The sequence below is a fragment of the Trichosurus vulpecula genome, chromosome 3 (assembly GCF_011100635.1).
Source record: "Trichosurus vulpecula isolate mTriVul1 chromosome 3, mTriVul1.pri, whole genome shotgun sequence".
Classification (NCBI taxonomy): Eukaryota; Metazoa; Chordata; class Mammalia; order Diprotodontia; family Phalangeridae; genus Trichosurus; species Trichosurus vulpecula.
Window position 1 is genome coordinate 432,463,328 of NC_050575.1, and position 27,839 is coordinate 432,491,166.

The 27,839-nt window shown below is 55.6% G+C and overlaps 1 protein-coding gene across 3 annotated transcripts in view; it reads left to right on the forward strand.

The window, feature by feature from the left end:
* The first annotated feature begins 623 nt into the window (after positions 1-623).
* Positions 624-27,839, forward strand: part of RAB11FIP5 (RAB11 family interacting protein 5) — a 54,487-nt gene continuing 27,271 nt past the window's right edge. Inside the window, exon 1 of one of the 3 annotated variants that reach the window (XM_036750701.1) lies at positions 624-1,173. In XM_036750701.1, coding sequence (XP_036606596.1) covers positions 746-1,173 — 428 coding nt within the window. In that variant the 5' untranslated portion in view covers positions 624-745. Of the gene's footprint in view, positions 1,174-22,740; positions 22,767-27,839 lie in introns of those variants that run through there. The other 2 variants (XM_036750703.1, XM_036750702.1) reach the window with 2 other exon arrangements.

The following is a 27,839-nucleotide window of genomic DNA, read 5'->3' on the forward strand; positions in this document are numbered from 1 at the left end:
GAGGAGGAGGAGTGGAGGGGAGAGGAGGAGAGGGGGGAGGAAAGAGAAGGTGGGTAAAGGGGTGGAGGGGGAGGGGAGGGGGGAGAGGAGGTGAGAGAAGCCATAGGACAAGGAGAGGGGAAGGTGGGTGAAGGGGAGGGGAGGACAAGGCAGGGGAAGGTGGGAGAGGAGGGGAGGGGCAGGGCCCGGGATACACCGTGCCGCCCCCTCCCCAAGCCCACAGATCTGGGGGGCGGGGCAGCCTCGGTTCGGCTCCGGCTCCGCACTGCCCCTCCCCCCGCCCCGAGGACGCTACGGAGGCGCCCTCCCCAGCCCCGCCCTCTCTGCTCTGCACTGCAGCTCACCGCATCGCCAGCCCCGCCCCCGCTAGGCCCCGCCCCCGAGCTCGCCCGCTCCGCCCCCGAGCTCGCCCGCTCCGCCCCCGGTTCGCCGGCTCCGCCCCCGGCCGGGCTGCGGGGCGCGCTGCTTGGCCGGGTGAGAGGCGGGCGCGTGGCCGGGGGCGGGGCCGCGTCCGGGGGCGGGCCTGGAGGGGGCGGGTCAGGCGGTGACGTCAGTCCGGGCTCGCGGCCGGCCGGCGCGCCCCGCACGAGCCGATCGCAGCGAACCGAGAGAGCGGAGGGCCGTCAGGACCCCGGGCGCCGCTGCCGTCGCCGCTGCAGGGGCCGCGCCTCCTCAGGCCCCGGCCCGGCCCCGGCTCGCGGGGCGCCGTCCTCGGCTCGTGGGGCGCGAGTCCTCGGGCGCGGCCATGGCCCTGCGGCGCAGCCCCGAGCCCCCCAGCGGGCCGGCGCGCTGGCTGCCCACGCACGTCCAGGTGACGGTGCTGCAGGCCCGCGGGCTGCGGGGCAAAGGCACGGGGGGCAGCAGCACGAGCGACGCGTACACCGTGATCCAGGTGGGGCGCGAGAAGTACAGCACGTCGGTGGTGGAGAAGAGCACGGGCTGCCCCGAGTGGCGCGAGGAGTGCGTCTTCGAGCTGGCCCCCGGCGCGCTGGACGGGCTGCTGCGGGCGCAGGACGCGGCCCCCGACGCCCCGGCCCCGGCGCCGGCCGAGCCTGCCTGCGAGCTCGTGCTCACCGCCATGCACCGCTCGCTCATCGGCATCGACAAGTTCCTGGGCCAGGCCACCGTGGCTCTGGACGAGGTCTTCCGCCAGGGCCGCGCCCAGCACACGCAGTGAGTGCGCGGGCCGGCGGGGGGCTAGGGAGGCTGCCGGGGCCGGGCCGGCGGGGGGCTAGGGAGGCTGGCCGGGGCCGGGCCGGCCCGGTGCGACATTCCGCAGGTCTCTGCTCCGGGAGCGCACCGAGCTGGCGAGAGCGCTTTGATGATTGCGGCTTCTCCTTGCTGAGTATTTTTCGTGTGCGTGTGTGCGTGTGTGCGTGTTCGTGCTCGTGTTCTCCTGGTTGTCCCGGAGCTTCACTGGTGGATGCTCTTTGGCAGCCCGTTCGCTCCCCTTTATTTAGGACTTTAAGGTGTCCCCAGGTCATGGCCGTGGAGGTCAGCCCTTCCTTCCACAGAGAACACTGAGCTTCAGGCCGGTTAAATAGCTTGCGAGTGTTCACGCTGCCCTCGACTTAGTGCGTTAGAGCGCCTATTTTGTAGGAGCAGAAGTAGGCAGGATTGGAACTCAGAACTTCTGCACTCCCAGGGTCCGCCCCTCGTCCACTAGGCCTTGTGTGGGGAGCAGCCTAAGAGCTGTTATCCCAAATAAAGTCACTGAGGCCCCGAGGCCCGGGCCAGGAAGTATGTCATCACTCTCCCGACCAGTACGTGAGTGCCCCCCTCCTGGGATGGCTTATCCTTCCTCTGTATTCCCGTCCCCTGGACCAGGACCTTGCTCGGGGCAGGCACCAGATCAGGTGTTTCTTCCTGTGGACTCATTGGTCCAGGGTCTGACTTGAACCCTGGTCTTCTATCAGGCCAGTGCTTTAGTCCCTTGGTTGATGGTAGCTCTCCAGAGATAGACTTCACCTGGCTGGAATGAAGGGTGACCCAGGGTGGTCAGATGACCTCATTGTAGTCTTTGCTCTGGGAAGAACTGGGATGGGGCAGGGAGGGCACAAGGGCTCAGACAGTTTGGGGGGGGGCGGGGTGGAGAGAGCAGGTAACAGCCAGGTATGCTCCAAGGGTTTAAGTAGAGGGCTCTGTGGCCCCTGTGGAGGGAGAGGCCCTGGGTGGTCGCCTTAGGGAGTGGATGTCCTCACACTGAGGAACCCCAAGGCCCTTCCATCCGGCCTTGGAAAGAAGGCAGGCAGTGGTGGATTCTGACAGGCCCTCCTCCTTCCCCCAGCTGACACTGCAGTCAGCGAGTGAGGCCGTTTCCTCTCCAGGGGCCTCTAGGGGAGAGGAGTGCCTGGTTCGGGAAGGAGGAAGGTGCCTGGAACATCTGTATGGGGTTAATGGGAAAAGGGTTCCATTTGTTTTTTAACCCTTGTTTTATGCAGATGGGTCTGGGGAGGGGGTCAGCAGGGCCTTGGGTTCCCTCCCACTGTGAGGCATCCCCCCAGCCCCCAACAGCTGAGCATGGCCCAGGCTCTCTGTGGGTGTGAGTGGAGGGAGCCTCCTGGGAGGGCTTTCTGGGGCTTGGGGATGGGGGTTCAAGCTAGGCGAAACACAGAGGCAGAAGAAAGCCAAAGAAAACCCCTGTGTCTGAGGAAAGGATGCATGATGTGGAAGGGAGAGGGTGAGGGGCACCATGGGTCTCTGGCCCTGTCCCTGGCAAGGCTGGCTCTTGCCTTGATCTCCCCCTCCCTCTTCCCTCCTGACTTGCTGTTAGGTGACTGGATGAGGGGTCATGTGGTCTGTTTGCATCACCCAGCTGGACTGCCGGTGTGTCTGGGCCAGTGATCTGTTAGTCTCCCCCACTCCTCCCCTTCCCTTCCTTCCTGGCTCTGGAGCAGCTCCGAGGTGATCTGGGGCTGGAGGGGCCCCCGACTGGGGGTCAGCTTAACTATTCCTTACCCGCTCCACCATTCTGAGAACTCTAGCCTCCCACCCCACCCCCAGTTCTCACTTTTTCTCCTGCTGGGCCAGCCAGACTAGACCCCTGGCCTCTCATCTCTCCAGGGCCTGGATGGCTCCTTCTGCCCCATTCCTGGTGTGGGTGGGGTGGGCTTGGGTGGGAATCTGGGGTCTCCTTGGCTCTCATGCTCCTCACTCCCTAACCCCATATCAGACTGGGCCTCAGTCCTACTTGGCCGGGAGGGCAGTTTCCCTATTGAATCTGACCCAGTGATGCCCCACCATGAGTCCCTGAAAGATGGAAGGGACCCCCTGGGAGGGCTGCAGAATCTCCCTTTGAAAGATTTCTTCGGTGCAGTAGCAGCTAATAATACCCAGCGTTTCCAAGCACCTCACCCATGTTCTCATTTGCTCCTCACAACAACTGGGTGAGCTCTGGCGCTACCGTTGTCCCCATTTTTCTCATGGGTAGAGAGAGGCCCATATGGGGATAGAATTTGGCCTGGCCTACCCAGCTAGCGTGGGGCTCGGACTGGATTTGAACTCTATCCGTTATCCGCTCCCCAGCTCCTGGGTCTATTTACTTAGTGCCAATGGCTGGATGGAGGTTGGAAGCTTAAGTGTTAATGTCTGAGCTGCCTGGAGCTGGGCTGGAGATGCGTTTGGGCCAGCCCAAGGGGGTTAGGAGGGGGGATAGCTGACATTTAGACCGTAAGCAGAGGGCTCCAACCTTCTGTAGACCTTAACCACGGTTGACAGAGGAAGGCTCTCCCCCTCCCCCCAGCACAGCTGGAGGCTCCCCGCCCCATCCTTTGCCTTATTCCTCTCGGATCACCTGCACCTCCCAGAGGCCCTACCCTGTCTGGGCCTGGTGCTCAGGTCCTTGTCCCAGCTCCAGATCGGGGGAGCCCCACTTCCCTCCTCCAAAGTGGATCATTGGGTGGCTTGGCAGGCACTCAGCCCCTGCGCTCGGGTTTGGGAAGGCCCAGGCTAGTGGTTTTTGGAACTCTTGAAACCCACTACTCTCCACTTGTCCTGGGGGTAGGTGAGTGGAGGACGCCCCTCCCCCAGGAGAGACTGGGCCTTCCCCCTGCTCACTCTCTGTTGTTGTTCGATGCTTTCATTCCTGTCTGACTCTTCCTGGCCCCATTTGGGGTTTTCTTGGCAAAGATGCAGGAGTGTTTGCCATTTCCTTCTCCTGTTCACTTTATAGATGAGGAAACTGCGGCAAACAGGGTGAAGTGACTTGCCCAGGGTCACATAGCTAGTATGTGTCTGAGGCCAGATTTGAACTTATGCTTTCCTGACTCCAGGGCTGGCAGTCTATCACCCTAGGAGCTCTCTTCTTTGGGACACCCTGGATTCAAGTCCCCTCCTGGACACTTAGTAGTGTGTGGCCCCGAACCTCACTTTAGTTATTGCCGAATGGGGGTGATAATAGCACCTACCTCACTGGGTTCTGGTGAACATCCCCTGACCTGATGTATGTAAAAAAGCTTTGCACACCTAGAAGGGCTAGAGGAAGACGGGCAGCTCTTCTGTCCCGCAGGGCAAGGCTGTTTCATTTCTGTCTCCCCACAATTTAAACTGTTATAGGTGTTTATTTAGAAGTCCCGCAGTTTTGAATAACCCAGATGACATTCTTTATATCAGGAGTTATAAGCAGGAATTAAATATCAAAGAAGCCTAGGAGCAGAGACAACAACTATGAGGTTATCGGGGAAACCGAATGGTGGGGGTATGTAAGTGTTAGAAAGTGGACAGAACTGTGCCTGGATCATGGCTCTCTTATGAATGATGATGATAATCTTTTAGGCCCGAATGATGGCTCCGTTTTACAGAGGGGTAACACCAAGGCCCTGAGGGAAGTTGGTGCCTGGGGAGGAGGCTGGTTGGTGGGAGTATCTAGGAGCTCCAAGCCTGGGGAGGGGTGGCAGGTTGTAGCTTCTGGACTGGCTGAGCTCCCCTGAGATGGGGAGATGGGGCCCCTGGTAGATGCCCAGGGGAAGGGGAGCTGGCTGCCTGTCTCATCCCCCTCCTTCCTCCCCCTGCCCCAGTATCCTGCCTTGCTCAGCCAGGCTGAGCTCAGGCCCGGAATTTGGCCTTCCCTCCCTCCTCCCTCCCTGTGGGCCACTGCCTGGCCCCCAGCCACATTCCAGCTTTCTGTTGGAGGCTGGTAATGGTGACAGTGACTTGGGCATCCCCAGCCCCCTGGCCGGAGCCTGCCTGGGTGTGGTTGGGGAGGGGGCATTGGGGTTGGCATCACAGGCCTGGCAGCCAGGTAACCAGACAGAAAGCATGGACTTCTTAAAGCAGCATGATTTAATTTACTAGAGTAGTGTTTTCAGTCCCACCCCTTATTTTTAATGAAAACAAAACCTCCTCTTTCATGCTAGTGGTGTTCCCCTCACCCCCTTCAGGCCTCCTCTCTGTGGAGCCCGCAGGGTAGATCCTCTGCTCCCTGAGGTCCTTTCTGCTTCCAGCTTCCTTGTCCCCCTTCCCAGACCATGGGGGAAGGGGCACAGGAAAGGGGAGAGTGAGTCACTTACATTTTCCTGGCCTCCTGTGCTGGAGGAAGGAGGCGGGGGTGGGGGGTGGGGGGGGTCAGAGCCAGGAGCGTCAGAGGAGAAAAGAAGTCAGGTTTTCCAGGTGAGAGATCAAGGGGACTTGGGGGCATGTGTCTGATGGGGGAGGTAGCTCTCATCTGCTTTTCCTCCTGGTCCCTTCAGAGTCCTGGGGGTGGTAGAGTTTGGAGTCTGAGGACTTGGGTTCAAATCCTGCTTCCACCCCTTTCCTCTCTGAGCCTCTGTTTCCCTCTTTGTAAAATGAGAGGCTTGGCCTGGAGGCTTGTATATAAAATGCTTTCGGTCTCTAAATTCTTAAATCCTTCTGGGACACCCCCCCCCATCTAACTGGGGATCCTCTGGTCTAATGACAAGGAATGCCGGGGCCAAGTCCCAGAAAACAAACCCTGCTTATAACTTTTCTGGCCTAGCTTGTTCAGTGGGATGAGGGGCTGAAGTGAGGAAGGTCTGGCCCCTTTAGAGCCTCTTAATGTCGTGGTACCTTCCTATGTTACCTGGTGGTGCTCTGGGCCTGGTGTCAGGAAGACCTGGCTTGACTTCTGCCCTACACTAGCTTTGTGACCCTGGGCAAGTTACTGCCATAGGCCTCAGTTTTCTTATCTTCGAAATGGTTAGAATAATACCTGACTCTCACCTCTAACCCCACCCTGGGTCTTAGCATGATGCCGTGGGAAACGCTCAGGATCTAGAGGTCACTTCCTAAACCTTTGTTTCGTGTTCTCTAAATTGGGAGGGGGGTGTTCAGCTGGGCCGGGTGGTAGATGCCTGTCATCTCTGCACCTGGGGGAGGCTGGTGGCTCCCTTGATTGGGGAGTTCTGAGCTGCCTGGGTGTCAGGTTGCTGTGACACAGAATACAACTATAAACCCGTTTTCTTCTGATGCGGTCCAGGGCAGCTTAGGTGCTGACCCGTGGCAGTTTGGGTGCCTCTGAATAACTGGGGAGCCCATGATGGGTAGAGGAGGGAGCCTAGGATTCTGAGTGTGGACAGAGCTTTGAAAGGTCATCTCACCCATCCGCCCATCTTTAGTCTTCAGGACAAGAGAGATTGGAGATAGCTTTCCTTGTGACCTGCTGGCTTCTGCAAATGGCCCCTCCTTGAGGATGGTGTAAGGACCATTGAGCCCCGAGAGGCTTCTCACCTAAGACAGGATTATTCATTCAGCTAGACTGGCTCAGGCCTCTCAAATTTGCCTGTTGTCTTGGCTGTGGGCAGGGAAAATTTTCTTCTGGCTCCTGGGATGGATGCGGCCTTCTTCAGGGCCCCATGTGGTGTTTGCCCTGCAGTCCAGAGAGAGGAATGGACTTCCCTGAGATCCCACTGGCTGGGTGTAGGGCTGTCAGCTCCCAGGCCCGGTGTGAGAGAAGAGAGGGGTGTTGTCATTATTATGACTGTAATGCTTTAAATTTGGAGAGTCTGAGCAGAGGTCAGCTGGGGCAGGAGGGAGGGCCCCAGACTTCCCCTTCTTGGCTCCCCTTGCATCACTGGGGCTCCGTTCTGTTGGCAGGATGTGCGTGCCTCAGTCTAGCCTCTGTGGCCGGTGCCCTGGAGGCTTCTCCTTTCTCCTCTGGCCTGTGCTGATCACACTTGCTGCTGTAGCAGTTTGGCTCCTGGGCAACCTGTGTGTCAGCCGCCCTCCAGATGTTTCCCCTGCTGTGGCAGGAGACAGGAACCACAAGCGGGTGTGTGTGTGTGTGTGTGTGTGTGTGTGTGTGTGTGTGTGTGTGTGTGTGTGTAGGGGGTGCACGCTCTTCTCTTGGAGGCTGGCCCTTACAAAGCTGTGAACTCAGCAGAGCTTTGGTGGTACCTTGGTCTGCCCCTCCTAGGAGAGAAGAAGCTTCTGAATTCACTGGGAGACACGTCAGGGACTTCCCATGTTCTCCTTTCCTTGTGGAATTGGCTAAGCTGGGAGTCACTGCCCTTGTGGACCTCCAGGGTCTGCCCCTGTAAAATGGGGGGCTTGGCCTGGGAGGGGCCTTCAAACACAGAGCATGCCTGGCTTCTCCTGAGGAAAGGGACGGTTTCGGGGAAGCAAGTTAGACCCTAGGCCAGTACACACAGCATGAAAGTACAGACTCCCTGAAGTGACCAAGATGCTGGAGATGTTTGGACCTGTGCCTGAGGCCCAGAGGCATGATGGCATGGGCGGGGTGGGCAGTGCCGGGGCCCTGTCCCCAGCAGCAGAGCTGGATCAGAAGTCATGGGATCTGCTGCTGACTCGATGGGTGGCTCCCCAGGGCTCCTCCAGCTCCAGGACAGTAAGTGGGTTGGACCTTCGAGGGGCCATTTCCCAAGCATTTATTAAGCATTTACTATTTGTTGTGTACTGTGCTATTCACAGGGGATGCAGAAACAAAGGAAAGCCACCCTGCCTGTAAGGAGCTTACCTTCCCACTGTCTCCTGAGCCAGCGGTTCCCCCTCTTCCCTTTTTCGCTGAGGAGAGTGTTCAGTGAAAGCGCTCTTACTGGTTGAGAAAGGGCTGAGACTTCCCTTCAGCTTTGAACCGAGTCTGGGCCCTCCAGGGCAGTGCCTTTCCTTTCATCCTCACTTTACAAATGAGGACACTGAGGCTGAGAGAGGCCGGCCTCCAGTCTGGTGCTCAGCCACTTTGCTGTGCTGTTACTGGAAAGTTTGCCTCTTCATTCTCCTGAGGCTTCGAGTAAGAGGAACCCTGCTAACGTTCCCCGGTTCAGGGGTTGGGAAGGGAAGTCTGGGGCAGATGTCCCTCCATTTAGCCCCTGCCCAACATTCGGGGATGGGTTTGAAGTCAGGAGAGCCCTGCTCCTAATCACAAGGCACAGGGCCTAGGCACCTGGACAGCTCGTGTGGGCAGGAGACTGGTTTTGGTGTCTGTGTGTGTACGAGGCCCCAACACCTGGCTGGGTTGGGAAAGGCAGGGGCAGCGATGGTTATGGGGTTTGCCCCCTTCAGCAGAGCCTGTCTTGTGGCTGATGCCCGGTGCCTGGCGCATAGTAGGAGCTTAGTAAATGTTGATTGACAGGGTCTGAGAGGCTGAGCTTTAGTAGGCAGGAATGATGGGGCCCGAAGGCTTGAGAGGTCAGTGGAGGTGATGTGACCTCATTCCCCAAGCCAAGGGAGCTGGTCCTGATGTGTAGGGTTTGAGGGCTGGAAATGAGGCCCCGCTTCTTCTTGGAAAGAGTAAGTATGGCAGGGAGCAAAGGGCTGAACAGGGAAGGGTTCGAGACTTTCTGCTGACAGATGATGCAGCTGCTGAGAAACCAGGGAAGAGGAGGCCAGCAAAGAATAGACCAGAAGTGAAGCCTTCCTAGAGCTGGGGGGGTTTTCCTGGAGGAGGCTGCACGCAGGTCATGGGGAGTTGGCATCCCATATCTGCCCTGCCTGCCTCTGGGACCCCCTCGGTAAAATGAGGGGGGGTTGGACCAGAAAGGCCTCCAAGGCCCCCTCCCGCTTTCACTCTGTGCCCTCTCGGTCCGGCTTTGTGCTGTGTTGGGGCCCTCGGAGAGGTGGCGCCTGGCCCTGGGGAGGCTCCAGCATCTTGGTCACTTCAGGGAGTCTGTACTCCCTGGTTGCCCAGGGAGTTAGCTGAGATTGAGACCCACAGCCTCTAATTGCTGACTCTTGGGAAGAATTTTCTGCAAAGGAGAAAGGCCTTGGACCTTGAGCCAATTCCTGAGTTTACCCTCTAGACAGGGCCCCTCATGTGCTTCGGCCTTCCCACGTGATCCTTCTTTCCCCTGGTCTGGGAGCTCAGCCGTGCAGGTAGGGCCTCCCCCCCCACACCTCTGGTGCCCAGCCTCTGAGACCCTCCCCATTGACTGTGCTCATGTATGTCTGTGTGTATGCACACACTGTGTCTGTGTGTCTGTGTGTGTGTGTGTGTGTGTGTGTGTGTGTGTGTGTGTGTGTGTGTGTGAGAGAGAGAGAGAGAGAGAGAGAGAGAGAGAGAGAGATGTGATAAAGGGCCTTCCTTTAACTCTTTTTTTTTAGCTTTAAATTTAAAAATAGTATTGATGTATTTTGTTTGTACATCACCTTCATTTCTCAGTCTGCCGTCCCCTCATTCCCACCCAGAGAGTGATCCTTTATTGGGGGGGAAAGACTAAGCACTTATTAAGCACTTACTGTGTGCCAGGCACCGTGCTGATCCCTTTCCATATATTGTCCCATTTGATCTTTACAGCAGTCCTAGGAAAGAGCGCTGTTACATCCCCATTTTACAGGGGAGGAAATCAAGGTGCGTGGAGGTTAAGTGACCCGCAGGCTCAGGGCTTTACCCACTGCCCGCCCAGCTGAGCCTGACAGGGGATGTAGTGTCCTGTGCCCGTGGCCCCCATCCTGTGCAGAGAAGGCAGGCACAGTGGGATGTCTCTTTATAACTTTGGCCCTTTATTTTCATGTTTGGGACCACCACAGAGCACTCCTGCTCCCTTTTCCCCAGTGATCTTGCCGATGGTGCCTGAAATTCTGGCCTCATTCTCAAGGTCCCTTCATCCTACATCCACAGCCTGTGCTTTGTTCCCACATGAACACCTTACGTCTCCAGTGTAGTTCTCTGGCACATTGGAACGGGCATCGGCTCTGAGCTCCAGAGGACCTGGGTTCAAATCCTGCCTCTTCCACTTTGTGTGACCATTTCCTTTGGGGTCTCAGATTCCTCATCGGAAACAAGATGAAGGGATTGATGGGATGAGGAGCCCCAGCTCTGGCTCAGGATGTGGTGGCGACTTTCATCTTGGCCCACACACTGCAGCCTGATTGATGGTGCCCATGCTGCACTTTTCAGCTGGCTTCTGGGCCACCTTCTGGGTGTGAAGGCTGGGTCTTGGTGTCAGGGCATCTCTCTGAGGTGAAGGAATGAGGAGGCTTCCTCTGTGCCCATCACTGGGCTGAGCCCTGGGGGAGACGGTCCCTGCTCTCCAGGAGCTTCGCTCTGGCATTGGACTGATGGGGCGAAGGGCCGGGCCCGGGGTCCGGAGCATCCTGGGAGGCGGCAGAAGGCACAAGCAAATCATAAGGGAGGGGATGGTTGACTCTCATCTCACCTGAGCTGCTCTCACACCTGAGGCTTGGGGGGGGCGGGGAGGGGGGGCTGTCTTCTTCAGTCATTGCAGAAGAGCTGGGAACATCAAGCCTGGGAGGCTTCCTGGAGGAGGAGAGGTTTCAATAGCCACAAATGTGCTCGTAGGGAAGGGACAGCCAGCAGATATCAGTCACAGATTTAGAGCTGGAAGGACCTTCCATACCATCAAGGCCAACTCCTTCATTTTACAGATAGGGAAACTGAGGCCTGGAGAGGTGACCCATCTTGCCTAAGCTCACATGGCTAGCAAGTGACAAAGGCCGAATTTGAACCTGGGGCCTCTCAGGGCACAAGGAAGCGCCTTCCCCCTCCACAGCAGGGCAGCAGGCCCAGCCCTCTACCACCAAGCTTTGCCCTCCAGTCTCTCCACATCATACTCACGCCCCGTGAGCGCCAGGCCAGACCAACGGCCCATCCATCCCAAGAGTCCAGTCTGTCTCTCTGTCTCTCTTCCTCACAGCTGACATGAGGGAGAGGGAAGGAGGGAGCACCCACCAGCCTAGCTGGGCCGATGGATCTCCCTCAGCTCCCTTCCAGAATCAGGGAGCCCTTGGTCAAAGCCTTCCCCGAGCTTCCTTGTGCCCTGTGAGAGTTCCACCCATCAAGAGCAGCCTTGTTAGTCTTCTCCCTTGGAGGGAGGCCTTGGTGGCCAGGACTTTACCCTCTGTCTTGTGCAATGGAGCAGGGCTTTGGTGTGTGCTTGGCGGGGGTGGGGGTGGGGGGCGGGATTTCTGCAGCATCAGCAGAAGCAGAAAGAATCCAGGCCTCCTGGGCCCAGGGGACCTTGGGTCCAGGCCGATTTGTTATTCATTCCTTCATTTGTTTGTTGGGCACCCAGCCGCCTTTCCTTATCACCTGTTCTGTGTCTGGCTGTGTTCTGGGGCCATGGGAGACACCAGAGGGAGGACTCAGTACCTGCCCCTACCCTTCCACTGTTCTCTGCCCCCACCCCACAAGCTTATAGTCTTGTTAGATACCATACAGTCTAGAGAAAACCACCCGGCTGGGATTCAGTGGGTCAGTGGGATGGTTGGGCCGAACGCAGATGTCCCTTTCCTTCCCTTCCATACTGTGAGACTCCTGCCCCATAAAGGACTGGCCACAGGGCTGAGACCACCTCATTGTCTGGATATGTCAAATGAGAGGTTGGATTAGATGAGAGGGGGAAAAAATGTGTATTTTCACCAATGTCTGGTTTCCTTTGTAATCCCATGTATTTTATTTTCTGCATTTAAAAATGTCCTTTTGAGAAGGGGGCCCCAGGTTTCCCCAGACCTCCTGCAGAAGGGGCACATGTATGTGCATGTGTGTGTGTGTATGTGCGTGTGTGTGTGTGTGTGTGTGTCCAGGGCACGATTTAAGGTTTTGAGAAAGTTCTCTGAGGTCCTGCCCAACTCCAGGTTCTGGGCTATGGTTTCAGTTGGGTATGGAAGGCAGGAAATTGTAATGTATGGTAAAGACGGTCTCCTTGTGTGTCTGAGAGAGGCCTGAGCCTGGGCCTTGGGAGTCAGAAAGACCGAGTTCAAATCCTGCCTCAGGCACTTACTAGCTGTGGGAGCCCAAGCAGGTCCATTAAGCCAGTCTCAGTTTCCTTCTCTGTAAAATGGGGTTAGTAAGAGCCCCTGCCTCCCTGGGGCTGTCGTGAGGATGCAGTGAGATCCTTCTTGTAAAGCTCGCTCCCTCCCTCTGTGCCGGCCTGGTGTCAGTCAGTTCTTACTGGGTGCTGGGGATACAAGACGGGCAGAACCAGGCCCTGCCTGCCCAGAGCTCAGGTTCTGATAGAGGGAGGGCACATGGAAGTGACGGAAGGTGGAATGAGAGGAGTCTTGAGGGCACCAAGAGCAGTAAGAGGAGGGAATAAATGAATGGATAAAGCCTTTATTAAGCACTGACTGTGTGCACAGACTGGGGGATACAAGTGGAGGAGAAAGCCCTGTACTCCAGGAGCACCCAAGGTGTCCCATAGCAGGGTAGATGGAAAGGTCCCTTGGTCCTGAGGGAGCAGGTGTCAGGCTTCTTCTTTGATGTCATGTCCACAGATAAAATCATGTTGGTTTCTGATGTTGGATCTCTGAAGAAGCTGAGCCCTTGGTGACTGGAACTTCCCTCCCTGGGTCTTCAGTAAAAGAAGCCCCTGCCAGACCCATCCAGGCTGTGGCCACACAAAGGTGGCTGCCCCGATGGTGCCGAGGGCCCTGGGCTGTCTCCATCAGGGTCCGAGGGGAGCTGGGATGGCAGGAGCCCCCTCTTTGGATGACGGCTATGGGGCCTGGGCTGGGGGGTGCCCCCATTCCCAAGACTCTGTTGTCTGTTGGTGACAGTTGGCCAGCAGTTGGTACTGGTGGTGACTCGGGAGGTGAGGTCCCTCTCCCCAGGATTTCTCCCTGGATGATGCCTGGGGTGTCTGGTGGTTTGGGAGGCACTTCTCCTCCCAGTGCTCTCAGTTTTGGGGGTGAAGGGGAGATAGGGTGAGGTGGTCTGGACCCTGCTGCCTTCTGCCTCCCCTCAGGGGGCCTCGCCTTCCCGCTCCCTGCATCTGCTGCCTTCTGAGCCGCAGTTGGTTGATGGTTGGTGGGCGTGGCTGGCCCCTTCCCGACAGGATGCTTCTCCAGCTCATGGTGGAGACAAAAGAGAGAGGAGAGAGTATTCTAGGCCTGAAGGACACCTCAGGGACACTGAGGCATGGAGAAGGAAGAGTGTCACGTTTGAGGAAATGCTAGTAGGCCCCTGAATAGCCACACTGTGGTGTTCGTGGAGGGGCGAGTACGAAGACTGGGGAGGTAGGAAGGGGCCGGGTCAGGGGACGGGTTTAAATGTCCTGGGGGAATACGGAGCCACTGGAGTTCACTGCTCCTGGAGGTGCCGTGGTCATCCCTGTGCTTCAAAAGACTCCTGGCAGCTGAGCCTGGCACGTGGGGGTGGGGGTGGGGTCTGGGGAGCTGTTGGAAGACCGTTGGAAGGGTCAGGACAAGAGACAGGAGGGCCTGGCTTCGGCTGTGGCTGGTGAGTGGAGAGAAGGACACTGGAGTGGATGGGAGATGCTGGGAAGGCAGACCCGAGATGGGGCCTGGGAGGGAAGGAGGGAGCATGGGCCTGGGTGATGGCGGTGTATGGACAGTGAGGGGCTGGTTAGGAAGAGGAGAGGGTTTGGCGGGAAGGTGATGAGGTCAGTTTTGGACGTGTTCAGGTGTCTAGGAGAAATCCAGCTTGAGATGTCTCAGAGGCAGTTCGTGAGGTGAGCCTGGAACTCAGAGAGAGAGGTTAGGGCTGGATATATAGATCCAGGAATCATCTATCCAGAGATGCTGACTGGGTCCATGGGAGCCATGGTACGGAGGGAGGAGGGAGGAGGACCCAGGGCAGCACTGGCTTGGCAGGTGTGGCCCGGATGAAGGTCTACCCAAGCAGACTGAGCAGGAGCAGTCAGATAGCAGGAAGCCTGGGAGATTCTGGCGACCATCCGCCATCTTCTGCCTTGCTCAGACAGTCTGGAGGGCTGTGCCCAGAGCTGCACATTGCATTTTGGAGGGACTTTGCCAGAGAGGAGGTTCTAGGCCTGGGCATCCCTGGATGGTAGATGGCTTCACGTTAGTTTCTTTCCTTTTTCTCTTAATTTAAAAAAAAGTTCTGTTGCCAGCTTTTGTTTATTCATTTATAAGACATCTTCCCCACCACCCCCAAGACCGAACCAAAGGAGCCTTCCCTTTCAGTAATGAAAAGTAACATCGATGGACACAGTGACTGGGTTCAGTAGCCTATGCAGGCTTCTTCACCCGCAGCCCCCCACCTCTCTACCTTCCTCATCTCATCTCTGACCTAAGGTCTGTCTTGGGGTCTATTCTTTGTCCTTTTCTGGTCCTGCCTTAGGGCCTCCTTCATGCCTTACAAGGATGGATGAATTCGAGGGCCTCAATTTGCCCCTTGAGCCTGTCCAGTTGTTTGGTCTGGAGAAGATCCAGAGGTGAGTGTGGCTCTCTCTCAGTCTTGGAAGGGCTGGGGTCTTTCCCCCGGGGTGGTGTTTGTCAGGATGCTGTGCTGGGGCTGTAGGGCTGAGGTCCTAGGAGCTAATCTAGAATGTGTGTGCTAGTGGGAAGACTGAGGGTTCCTTGCTTCAGCGTGTATTTATGAAGCACCTCCTTGGTGCCTAGCAGACACACCACAAGCATTTATTAAGCGCCTGCTGTGTGACAGGCACTGTGCTCTGTGCTGAGGATACAAAGAAAGGCTATAATAAAACCGCTCCCTGCTCCCAAGGACCTCGTGGTCTGATGTGGCTGTGGGATGGAGAGAAGCGCCCAGGACCGGCATAGTCTGGGCCTCTGGGCAGTGATATCAGCCAGTGTTAACCTTGTGTTAGATCAGAGGAGACGGGTGACCTCGAGGCTTGTCGGAGGGCAAGCTTGGTGGGCATATGAAAGCTTAGGCTGTAGGACTCCTGCTGCTCTGGCCTGCAGGTGCCAGGAGGACCTGGGTTTGAATCCTGCCCCTGACACAGCCTGGATAACTTAACTGTGTTCCAGCAAGCTCTGAGGTGCCAACAAGGTGGTGACCTGCATTGGTAGAGGGAATTTCCTCCCCTGGGCGTTCCATATACCAAGAAAGGTCAGGTTGTTACTGAGCCTTGGCCTTTCCCTGCAGGGCATAGGATCAGTCTTGTTCCTAGAGCGGTCCCCACCCAGAAGAGATTTTCAATGTAGACATTGTGTTTTTGCCTCCTTGCCTTCAAGGTTTGTTTTTCTTAAGACAGAGCCTCCCCTCTTCCCCCCCCAGCCCTCCCTTTGTTCCCTGGGCACTGTTCTCTCAGCCTGAGTCTGCTCCCCCACTGCACCTCCCATTCTTGCTTACAATAATAACACTGAAAAGCTGGCCTCATCTCTTCTCTCAGTCCGTGACCTGTCCCGGCACCGGCTCTGGGCACCAGGAAGGATTCAGGCCAACATTGGCCTCGGTACACTGGGGTTAACTCTTCCCGTGGCTGGAGCTCTGGACCTGGTGACTCAGTTAGGGAGGCCCTGTTTGAAATCCTGCCCCAGACGCTCATTAGCCGGGTGATCCTGGGCAAGTCACCTGAGCCCTGTTGGCCTCAGTTTCCTTGTGTGCAACATGGGGATGATAGCAGCATCTGCTTGCCAGGGTTGTTGTGAGGATCCGATGAGCTACCATTGGGCGCAGTGCCTGGCACACGGCTGACACTCACTGCACCCGTGCTTGTTCCAGCCCCTGGCCAGTAAGAGTGTGGGATAGACCCAGATTTGAGCCTCCCCTCTGTGCCGTTCATGGCTGAACAGACTGGTGAGCGGCCGGCACAACAGCACTTCTGTTTTATGGTTGGGGAAACTGAGGCCTGGGGAGTCGGAGCAGCTTGCCTGTGGGGGTGAGGTGGGCAGGACTCAGACTCAGAGGGTGCAGCCTCCTGGGTCAGGGGAGCCTGGCCTCTGCAGTCATCCCCTTGGGGCTGGGGCCGGGCAGACCAGCCAGAGGTTCCAGCTGTGGAGCTGGGATGGACCTGAGGGGCACTGCTGCTGACTCCCTTATTTCACTGATCAGGAAACCGAGGCACAGGAAGAGACTTAGGCTGTGGAGGCCGGCCCCCCTTTTACAGATGAGGGCACTGACTCCAGGACAAATGGGGTGGAGCCTGTGAGCCTGGCCCCTCTTGACTGCTGCTCTGACCCTGGGCCAGGGGATTTGTCATCGGGGGCCAGGGCAGGGATCGGTTGTCGGGGGCCGAGGATCAGTCACCGGGGTTGGACTTCCGACTTGGCGCTAGCTGTCTGACTCCTGAAAGACTCCTAAAGGGTGTGTGCCCATTCCAATACACACGTCATGTGCATGCTCTGGCTTCTGGTGTGTGAGTTTGTGGCCCTGGCCTGGGGGAGACACTGCCCTGGGCTGGGTACCCCGGAGACACCAGGTCAATGAAATGATCTGGGCTGGCGGGCTGCTGTGAGCAGGGCCCTGGGTGGAAGCCTTGGGATTGGGGGCTGGTCAAATGGCTTCCCGGAGGGGGCTGGGCCACCTGGCCTGCACCTGGGATCCTGTAGAGTCCTTCGGCCTCAGTGTTCCCACCTGTAAAATGAATTTTCAGTCTGTGAGCCTGTCACTTAAAAGAAGGCAACCCCAACTCCCCCCCCCCCCCATCTCTGGCCATTCTCTGGGGCCGCCTCCCAGGCCCGGAGGCTCTCTGCGGGCTGGCTGCCTCCTTCTCCAAGAAGCCTCCCCAGGGCCTTCCCTCTCTTTTATCTCTGGTTTATCCCTTGCCTGGCTTGTCTCCTCCACCAGGCCGTTTGCTCCCTGAGGCCAGGCATAGGGCCTAGTATCCAGTAGGTGCTTAATAAACGTTTGTTGGCGGGCTAACCAGGGGCCTCTGCCCTGCCATCCTGCTCCAGATCCATGGCTTATATGAAATTTTTTGTTTGCAGAGCACTTTTATTATCTCCCAGCAGACAACGAATTAGCTAGGCTTGTTCGGGATAATTAGGTTCCCTTTCTAGACAGGGAAACTGGTTTGACAAGATGGCAGCTTGGGCTTGGCAAGGCCTAGGCACTGGGGCCCAGCTGGCACTAGGGAGGCTCCATCCTCCTCCACTCAGCCACGTGCCCTAGGGCAACTCATGGTGTGTCTGTGCCTCAGTTTTCTTACCTGTAAAGTGGGGATAACAACAGGCGTCTTGCAGTTCCAGTGAGATAATGGATGGTGAGGAGCCGCGATGCCCGAGCCAAGGACAGAAACCACACTGCCCCCTCCCCCCAGAAGGCCTGACTGGGGGAGGTGCGGGGAGGGGTGTGTGTGCTGCCCAGAGCCTGAGTCTGGGGGGATGGGCCAGCCTCCTTGGGCGGCTGACATCCAACTGGAAGTCAGGCCTATGGAGGAGGGAACTGCTTCAGCAGCCAGGGGTCCCTACGGTCTGGGCCTCCCTGTCCATGAGTCCGGTCCATTTTACAGATGGGGAAACAGAGGCCCAGGGGTCAGTTAGGGAATGCTGACCCAGGATTCTGGGACAGCTGATACAGGACTGGAGGGCCTTTTGAGTGCATCCTGCTGAGCCCCTGGAGGCGAGGTGGTCTGCTCACACCCCCTCAACTAGCAAGGAACACAGCTGTGATTGAACACAGGTCTATCCGGTGCCTGGCGTGGCCTCCTGGGGGGTGGTGAAGGTCAAGGTGCATAGAGGAAGTGGTTTTAGAATGGAGAAAACAGGGCTCCAGTGAGTGAGCCATGTGACCTTTGGGGCTCTGTGCCTCAGTTTCTTCATTTGTAAAAATAGAAGTTAGAATCCAGCATTTCCGAAGAGTCAGTCAGCAAAGTGCTTACTCTGTGCCAGGCAAGAGCTTGGGGCTGGAAATAGAAACAGAGGCAAAAGTGTCCTCACTCTCTAAGGTGTGGTTAGTGAGGGGGCCAGCTGGTCTGTGCCTTGTGCTTTAGGCCCTGGGTTCAGATTCTGCCTGTGCTATTTCCCAGTCTTATGATCTTGGGATGTGTCACCTGTCCCCCTCATTGCTCCATTTCCTGATCTGTAAAATGAGAGTGAGAGCCAGCTGGCCTCCAAGGGCCCTCCAGCTCTTGATCTGGGCCTCAGCAGCCCTAAGTCGCTCTAACCCCTCCGTGCCTCAGTTTCCTTGCCTGTAGAATGGGGGTGCTGAGCCAGCCGGCCTCCAAGGGCCTTCCCAAAGCCAAAGCCATGATTGTGGCTCTTTGGTGGCCAGTGGAGGCAGTGGTTCCTTTTCCCTGGATGACTGTACCTTGGGGGAGGAGGCTGTGTCTTTCCTGAAGGGAAGCCCCCATCTCTCCTGTCCTCCTGGGCTCAGCTCTGACCTACTGACCCTGGCAGGCCGGGTCAGGCCCAGGAAGTGGCCCCTTTGGGTTTAGTCAGCCAGGCTGGTTCCCAGGCGGTGGGGAGGCGGCCCTGTGCCCACCCAAGGCAGGGACAGGCCCCTCAGGCAGCAGAAGCCCCCACTTTGTGGGGCCTGGGGATGCAGCCGCTGCCTCCCAAACACAGTGAGTAACCTGTGTCTTGTGATCCTCAGGCCTTTTCATCTTAAAAGCGCTTTTGGAATAGAGTGTTGGTCTTGGGGGTCGGCAGGACCCGAGTTCAGCTCTTGCCTCAGACACTAACGAGTCACTTAACTGCTCCGTGCCTCAGTTTCCTGATCTGCTGGATGGGATGGGGATAATCAGCCCCTCCCTCACAGGGTTGTCCTGGGAAATCTGGGAGGTGACTTAGGCACAGTGCTTTGCGGCTGGCGGCTATGGCCGTTGCTGTTTTTGTATTGCCCTCCTTCCCTCTGCCCAGGGCCAGCCAGTCAGCATTTTTTTTTTCTCAGAAAATAAGAGAAGAAAAAAAGTCAGTTCCCCACAAGTAACCACCTCAGAGATAAAACATTTATTCTTCCCTAAAAAGACTTGGGGAGCTAAGAGGTGCAGGGGGTAGAGCGCCAGGCCTGGAGTCCCAAAGACCTGAGTTTGAATCAGGCCTCAGGTGGGCGTGTCACTTAACCCCTGTTTGCCTCAGTTCCTCACTGTGAAACAGGGACACACTGGAAAAGGAGACTGCAAACCCCTCCAGTATCTTTGCCAGGAACACCATGGAGCTTGTATTCTGGAGAACCTGAGTTCAGATCCAGCCTCGGGGCCCTTGACCAGTTCTGTTACATACTTGACCTTGGTTTCCCCATCGTAAAGTCAGCCTGATACCATCACCTGGCTCCTAGGGTTGTTGCAGTGACCAGCTGAGGCAGTGTTTGTAAAGTACTTTGGCAGAGAGGGCATCTGTGATGGGGGAAGCTGGGGAGATGGTGTGCAGGGAGTGTGGACTGGCCCAGGTTTGAAGAGAGCTCCATGGCCCTTCCTCAGGTGGAGGTTAGAGGAGCCTGGGCCCAGGGTTCGAGGGCCAGAGGGAGGAGAGTGGCCTGGGCCTGTCCTGGGCTGGTTTGGGTTCTGAGGGGCCAAAAGCCACCTCAGCATATGTTGGGCAGAGCTTCCCCCCAGCTCCTACCGCCACCTCCCCTGGCCCAGGTTCTCGTTGGTCAGCACCAAGGTTCGGCCAGAGGGCCGTGCAGGGACTCAAGCTTGGGTGGGGACTGTGAGTGTGAGTGCCCAGGCTTTCCAGAGAAGAGCCAGAGGGAGAGGCACTGCCAGGTGCAGCTGGCCTCCCTGCTGAAGTGCCTGGGCCGGGTCTGCTCTGCTCCTTGGCCCCTGAGAAGCTGGCCACTGGACCCTGGGCATGAGGATGAGTGACTGATCCACAGCAGCCCTGAGAAGCAGGGGCCATGGTGATCTCCAGTTTACATTTGAGGAAACCGAGGTTTACCAAGCCAGTGTCTGAAGCTGGATTTGAGCTCAGCTCTTCCTGACTCCAGGCCTGGTGCTCTATCCGACCCGGCCTCAGCCGCCTCTTTGAGTTTTGTCCAATAGGCTTTTAACTGCCTACTGTGTGCCAGGCACAGTGCTAGGCACTGTTGGAAGAGACAGCATGGTCTGGGGTAAGGTAAATACAAAAAGTGTCTAGCATAGATAGAAAATAACTGCGGTGTTGGGGAGCCTTAGCAAAATAATACTTGAGCTCAGCCTTGAAGGGAGTTGGGGGGTATTCTGAGCCTTGTCATCATGCACTTATTAATTACCTGCTGTGTGCTGGGGGTACAGAGAGCTCCTGTGCTGCAGAGGGGGATAATGCGTACCCATGAGTGTGTGTAGACAGCACAGACATGGGGTGGGGGGGCTGCAGCTGGAGAGGCTTCCTGGAGTGGGAGGCGCTACAGCTGAACTTCGAGGGGTGCCTCTGAGGGAGGGCCTGCCAGGCAGGGGCACAGCCACAGCATGAGGGGAGATGTGGGCTGGAGCCAGACCCCAAAGGGCTTCAGATGCAAAATGGGGGAGTTTGGTTGATTCGAGAGGCAGGGAGGTCTGAGACAGACTGTGAGGAGTGAGTCCTGCTTTGAGCGGGTAGAATGGGCTCCGTGGCTTTGACTCGTCAACCGTGGGGGCTGAGGGGGGGAGGAAGGAGACTCTGCTTCACCCACCTCCCGTCCAGGATCCAAACAATTGGCCTCCTCTCCGCCAGAGGTGACCTTGTGTGACCCCAAGGTGCCCTTGGCAGGACCAGGGAAGGTCTGAGGAGGGGTGGCTTGAGGCTAGGGAGCAGATTGAGTTAGATGGGAGGAGACCTCAGCTCAGCCCCACCCCCAGGCAGGAAGCTGTTTGGGGGCCACACACGATGTCTCAGGGCCCTGGCCAGTCATACCCTGACCCTCCCTGGGATTTCAGGTCACTTTATGGAAAACTTTTACCTGGAGCAGATGGTTAACTTTTTCCTTTGCTCTCCTTTGGTGGGAAAGAGTTTTTTCAGCCGGGGGGGTAGGGTGGGGAGCTGGAAAGGCCTGTTGGAGGAAGGGCCCCAGTGACTCTGGGCTTTCTGGACTCTGGGCATGGGGATCATGAGAGTCTTTGAGCTTAGGGCTCCAGGGCCCCCTCTGCCCCAGAGCAGACTTTGAGATGGCCAAGAAGGCTGGTGTCACATGCTGGAAGGGACCCGAAGTCACCTCAGTCTGGCTGACTTCACCTCAATTTCTCTGGGTCTGTAAAAGGAGGGGCTGGACGAGGTGGCCTCTGAGGCCCCTTCCAGCTCCCGCCCTCTCATCCAATGATGAGGGGAATGAGGTCCAGAGGGGTCACACAGTGTTGAAAGCAGGGTTTGAACCCAGGTTTCCAAGTGTGCTACCATGTCACAGTGCTGTCGGGGAGAGCAGAATAACAAAATAGGATTTTATATGGATTCGTATGTTTAATTTAATCTCTGCAGCCACCCTGTGAGTTGGTGCTATCATCAGCCCTGCTGATGATAAACTGAGGCTGAGATAGATGTGAGGTGCCCAGGCTCACACACAGCTAGTAAGTGTTTGAGGCTGGATTTGAATCCTGGTCTTTCTGACTCCAAATCAAGTGCTCTCGGAAGTGTTTAGGAAGCCTAATGGAGAGTGGAGACTTGGCCACAGAACAGTCCTTTGAAGGGATGGCCTGGGCCTCCCTCCTTATGGGAATTGGGGGAAAAGGCGGGTCTCGGACCATGGCCTTGCAACAAAGCCTTGGGGGTCTTGTCTTTGCCATGTGGTATCTTGACTCTGAGCTCAAGGCCCTGGGGATGTGGTCACTGGGAAGGGGGGGGAGCTGCTGGACTCCCCCTCTTCCCCTGCTCTGCTCCAGGTCAGCCCATTGGGCCCAAGTTCTTAGTGCTGCCTTGTCAGGGGGGAATCCAAACTGAGGCTGGCTGACTGATGGGTGGGCAGGAGCCCCCTCAGCCTGGGCTGCTGCTCAAAGCCAGGCCTGAGGCCAGCCTGTGCTCATCTCCCTTCCTCCCTTCTCTCCTCTCATCTCTTGGGCTGAACTGTGAGATCTCCGAGGACAGCCCTAGGAGAGCAGACCCTGGGAGGCCAGCTCCTTGGCCTCTGGAAGAAGCCGAGGCCTTGATTTGAGCCCCTGGGCCTGGATGGGAAAATTCTCAAATCTGAGCAGAACAGGTGAACCTTGAGTTCTGTCCCCTCATTTTACAGATGTGGAAACTGAGGCCCACAGAGGTCATAGTGGAGCTGGAGGCTGAGGCTGGGGGTGCAGAGCCTGGACAGCTGGTGGGGGGGATTGGGATGTATAAATCTGCTCTGGCCCTCCCGCTCTCCCCCAGGCACACACTGCCCAATTCTATAAAGGTTGAGGCTTGGCCGGATTCATGCTGGCTGCTGGGCAGGGCTGAGGCCCTGGATTGTGGAGGGAGGTGACTTTCCCTGAGGGATCTTGTGACTCCTTCCACATTCCTCTGGTTCAGCCTCTGCAGGATGGGGAGAAGGTGGAGCAGCTGCTGAGCTGAGCATGCTGGAAGCTGGTCCAGAGCCTCCAGGCCATCCCTGGGCAGAGAGCCTGGGCAGGTGACTTGGTCACTCTCGGCCTCAGGGTTCTCAGGTCCCGGATCGACCTTGGCCCAGAAGATGCTTCCACCAACAGTCCCAGCTCTTGGGGGATTTATGTCCCATTGACTTAACCCAGCTCCCATCTCTCCAGCGATGTGGCGTGAGCTCTCTGAGGGCAGGAAGTCCAAGTCCCTGGGTTCAAGTGCTGCCTTTGACTTTGGGAACTTAACCTCTCTGTGTCCCTGCATTGGTAACTGAGGTGGGGCCAATGAAGGGAGGTCTGATTGTATTACGCTGCCAAGTAGGCCCCAAACCCCTAGCCTACTAGGTTCTAAACCTATGTGGGCATGCAGCCCCCAGGGTCCTAAGGGGAGTTGCTAAGACCAGAGCCAATAGGAAGAGCTTACATTCTGGTTGCTCAGAAGATGTTTGATGACAGCTAAAGAGTGCATAAAAAGGGAAGACAGAGCTGTTTGCTTAGGGCTCTCACTCTTGGCGGTGTGCTGATGTGGAGACTCTGGGCAGCTATAGTTAAGAGCCCTCCAGCTTGTGAACCCAGATATTTGAACTTTGTTAAACTCTGGTAACTATGCATTGAGATTTGTATAAGACAAGGTCTGTCTGTTGATGTTTGTATTTTTTAAAAAAAATTTTTTAAAAGACCAGAACTATTTCTGTTTTGGGTTTTGGTTTTTTTTTTTTTGGCAGGGCAATTGGGGTTAAGTGACTTGCCCAAGGTCACACAGCTTGTACACGTGTCAAGTGTCTGAGGCCAGATTTGAACTCAGGTCCTCCTGACTCTAGGGCTGGTGCTCTACTCACTGCACCACCTAGCTGCCCCAATTTGTTTGTATTTTGCTCTGAAGTTCAGGGTGCTGGCTTTTTCCCCTGACCTAAGTGAATGACATTTGTATGCTGGATTAAAGTGAGATTGTTAACCCCTTAATGTTGCTTTCCTTAGTAAAGCAGATCAAAAGAACCTGGACTTGCAGCGTTCTGTGTGCTGGTTGTTGTTGGTTTTGCACCCCCACAGTAGCTGCTAGCCAGATTGTTGAAACAAATGGCGTTGTTGTGGGTAGATCTGCATTTTAAACGGAAAGTATGGCATTTTGGAGTACTGGGGTGGTTGTATGTTTCCCAGTTCAGGGATTGCTGTTTGTATTTGGGGTGGCTGTGGTTCTGTGGAGCCCCAGGAGCAACAAAGGCCTGAAGGAAAACACACTGGTGGAAGTGGGAGATAATCTGGGAGATAATCCCTCCTTCCCTCTCCCCACAGTATTAGCACTCAGGAAGAGACAGGCTGGAGCAAAGGCTGTGGGAGTAAATGCCCAGGCATGGGGGAGGGTTGGATGGCTGGAACAAGGGCTTGAGCTGATAAGCGTGGCTCCAGAGCATTGTGCTGAAAGGGTGAATGTTTTGAGACTATATCATACGAGGAGTTTTGGAACAGGAGCAGAGAACTGCCTTCGTATGAAATTGAGAGAAAAATTAGAGAATGGCCTTCGTGCAGATTTGGCAGGAGCGGCTGGCAAGGAGAAAGAAGTGGATGGTGGCTGCTGACATATTGACTTAGATGGAGCAGAAGACTGCCTGCGTGAGAACTTTGGAAAGGTGAGAGCGGTGAGCTGCCTTCCAGCCGACTTTGGTGAGGTGAACACAAAAGTGGGGAACCACCTACATCCGGATTCCAGCAGAAGCCAGGAGCGGCCAGCCAGAGTTGAATGACCAGGAACCCAGGAGGTTGGAGTTCAGCCCTGGGGCAAGATGGAAACTTTGCAGCAAGGCGTTGAGTGTGCCTTTTTGGTCCCTTCCGCTGGGACTGCTTGGGACCCAGGAGGGAGGGGTGGATTGGGTTATGGTGGGGTAGGGGAAGTGCCTTGGACCCCCAGGGACCCCACCCTGTTGGCTTTATTGCCCAGCCACCCCTCAGGACTTGGAAGCTGGGCTGGAACAGCATGGAGAGGACAGATTACCCACAGAACTTTGGACCTTTTTTTGAGTTGGGACTTTGGGTACTAAGAGGAAGCCTGCAGCAACAGTGTGGGGAGGACATACCCCCAAGAGAACTTTATTTTGACGTTTTTGTTTGTTTGTTAGCTTTTGGACTTTACTAACTAAAGCGTGCCCTTGCCTGAGGGTACTGGGAAGAAGCCTGCAAGGGCAGTGTGTGTGTAAAAGGACACATGTTCAAGAAGTACTTTACTCTGATTGATTGAAGAGGATTAACTGGCTTTGACCTAGGGGCAGATCATGTTTGTATTGTAAACAAGTATTTGTTTTGTTGTGAATGATGTGTTTTAGTTTCTTGCTTGATTGGATCACAATGTGTAAATGCTTCTATTTGTTCCAGGATCCATGGCCATTTAACTTAGATTTTTGTTAGGCCATGGAACCTAGAAGGGGTGGAGTGTATTGGAAATCCAGATGGGCTCTTAGCACTCATTCAACCAAGTGCCCTTGAAGAGTTTGGCCTTTGTTTCCTTGATTAAATTAGGAGTCTTTGATGACCTCCTTGCCTTAAGGGAAAGCCTAGTTTACATGGGTTTGAGTGACATATTTGTGACATCAGAGGCTTTTAGACCACGTGGGTTTGTCGCATTTTTGTGACGATTTTAGGTCACGTGGGTGAGTCGTATGTGTGACTTACCTTTGACCCTGAACAAGTTATATAAATGCAGAGGCTGGCTTTCTTTTTCGGAGCTCTGAGCTGCCCAGGAGTGGTGCGTGACTCTAGGCCAGCTGTTGTTATTAGCTCCCCAGCTTTGATGTTGATGCTTCTCAGGTAACTGTGTATTGTGATTTTGTCAGATAGAAATCTGTCTGTTCATTCATGTTTATTTACTCTGTTTGTATTTGCTCTGAAGCTCAGGGTGCTGGCTTTTCCCCTTGAGCTAAGAGAATGATATTTGTATGTTGGATTAAAGTAAGATTGTTAACCCTTTAATATTGCTTTCCTTAGTAAAGCAGATCAAAAGAACTTGGGCTTGCAGCATTCTTGTTGTTGGGCTTGTGTTGGTTTTTCATCCCTCGCAGCAGCTGCTGGCTGAATTATTGTAACAGTCCCTGGCATAGAAGCAGAGCTAGAGAGGTCCGGACCCTGCCAGGAGAGGCATTTTGGTGGTGTGAATGAAGTCATGGAACCCAGGGTTTCAGTCCTGTCTCATACTTAGCAGCTTTGTGACTTACATAGTGTCTGTTATGTGCCCAGCACTGTGCTAAGCCATGTCTCATTTGAGCCTCACAAACACCTGAGAGTTGGTAGGTGCTATGATTAATCTCCATTTACAGTTGAGGAAACCAAGGCAGCCAGAGTGATTTGGCCAGAAATTGTCTGAGGTGAGATTTGAATTTGGGGCTTCCTGGCTCCAGGCCCAGAGCCTATCTGCCAGAAACGAGGGGTTTGGACTTGATGGCCCCTTCCAGCTGTAAGTCAGTGATCCTGTGAACCCCCACCTTACACATGGGGAAACTGAGGCCCCTGGAGGTTAAAGGACTTGCATAAGGTCACTGGGGGTGAATGTCCTCGTAGAGGCCCTCATGGGGGTGACCCAGGCCCCGAGAGCCGGTTCACTCACGGGGAGTTCTTTATGCTCCTCTAACGGCAGAATTTGCCAGTACTAAATGTTCTAATGAATGGATGTCATGCCCATTCCAGCAAACTGCCCTTAGGAGTTGGGGGAGAAGCCAGGCATATGCCAGCATGGGTCTGAGAAAGGTCCCGAGAGTTTTCATAAAGCTCGGTGGGAGTCAGCAGTGTCAGTGGATGGTGGCAACCAAGAAAGCTGGGACAGTCTCGAGGTAGGTCATTGGTGGGGGGGCAGTGACCAGAATTGGGGAGGGGCCGTGCCAGTTGCGCTTGGCCAAGGTCACAGCTGGTGGACTTAGGAAGGACACTGCTAAGTCAGGCCTGGCCAGAGGAGGATGAGGCCGGCAGTGCAGGGCCCTGAGTCCTTGTCTAGTGGAGATGGTAGCCTGGGGGGGAGGCCTTGCTGCCCTCAAGGGTGAAGTCTGCACATGTATAAATTGGTACATGGAAGATTAAATTCAGAGTAAGTAGCCTGATGTGGGAAAGCACTAGGTGTTCTGCTTCCGGCTTCCACCAGCTGCCCACATGGCTTAGAGGGAAGGTCCAGAGCTCAGTGTTGGGGGGCAGGGGAGGAGGAAGGCTGTCTTCGGAGGCATTAGATTTGTTCTGCTTGACCCCTTGAGGGTCTAGTCCAGTTTAGACTTAATGTCAGAAAAAGCCGCTTCCTGACCTTCAGAGCTGTGCTAAAGTAGCCTGGGCCTGAGCTGGAGGCCAAGGCCATGGGAGCTTGCCCACACCTCCCAAAGGAATCCTTGTGGTAGCACAAGCGGGACAGTGGGCCTGGCCCCCTTGATTACCTCTCCCCCTGGGGCCAGTCACCAGCAGCTAACCCTAGGGTCAGCCTCCTCCCTGGCCTCCCTGCCTCTGGTCTCTTCCCCTTTTGTCTGTCCTTCACATCACTGCCAAGATGGCACAGATCTGACCGTGTCCCTCCCCTACTCAATCAACTCAGTGGCTCCCTATTAACTCTAGAATTAAATATGTTATTTCCCTGAAGATTCTTGACTTTTTGCTCCTCCAGACAAATTTCCTTATTTTTTGTAGCATTGTAAAGTGACCCGGGAGTAGTTTGGTTGGTATGGCGCTGAATAGTACTTTTGGTACTCTTTTGGCTCGCCTTCCCATGAGTAATTAGTAACTGCAGTATGTCTTTATTTAGGTAAAGAGTCTTCTAGTGTTGGCCATGCAGTTCCTGGCGGTGTCTGGGTAATAGACTCCCAATTATTTTATACGTTCTGTCATTATTTTAAATGGAATTTCTTTTTGTATCTGTGCTGGGTTTTGTTGGTAATTCACAGAGATGCTGATGATTGATGAGGGTTTATTTTATGTCCTGAGATCAAATTTAAACTCCTCTGCTGAATTTTTAATAGCCCTTCCTAACCCGGCTCTGATATGTCTTTCCAGGCTTAGTAGACATTACTCTCTCTCCTGGACTTCATGGTTGGACCAGACTGGTCTTCTCTCTGTTCTTTCCACCCAACAATCCACCTCCTGCCTTTGTGCCAGATACCGATTATACCTGTTGTCTGGACTACACTCCTTTACCTCTGACTCCTGGAGGCCCTCTCTTCCTAAAAGATGAATTTAAGTCCTTAACTTCTGCAGGGAAAGGATTCTTGGATTCCCCCTTTGTCTCCTGCCTTCCGCCTTCTGATGGTGCTGCCCTCCTTCCCCGAACTATCTTGAACTTATCTGTATCTCCTGCAGTCAATCAGTAAGCATTTATGAAGTGGCTTCTATGTC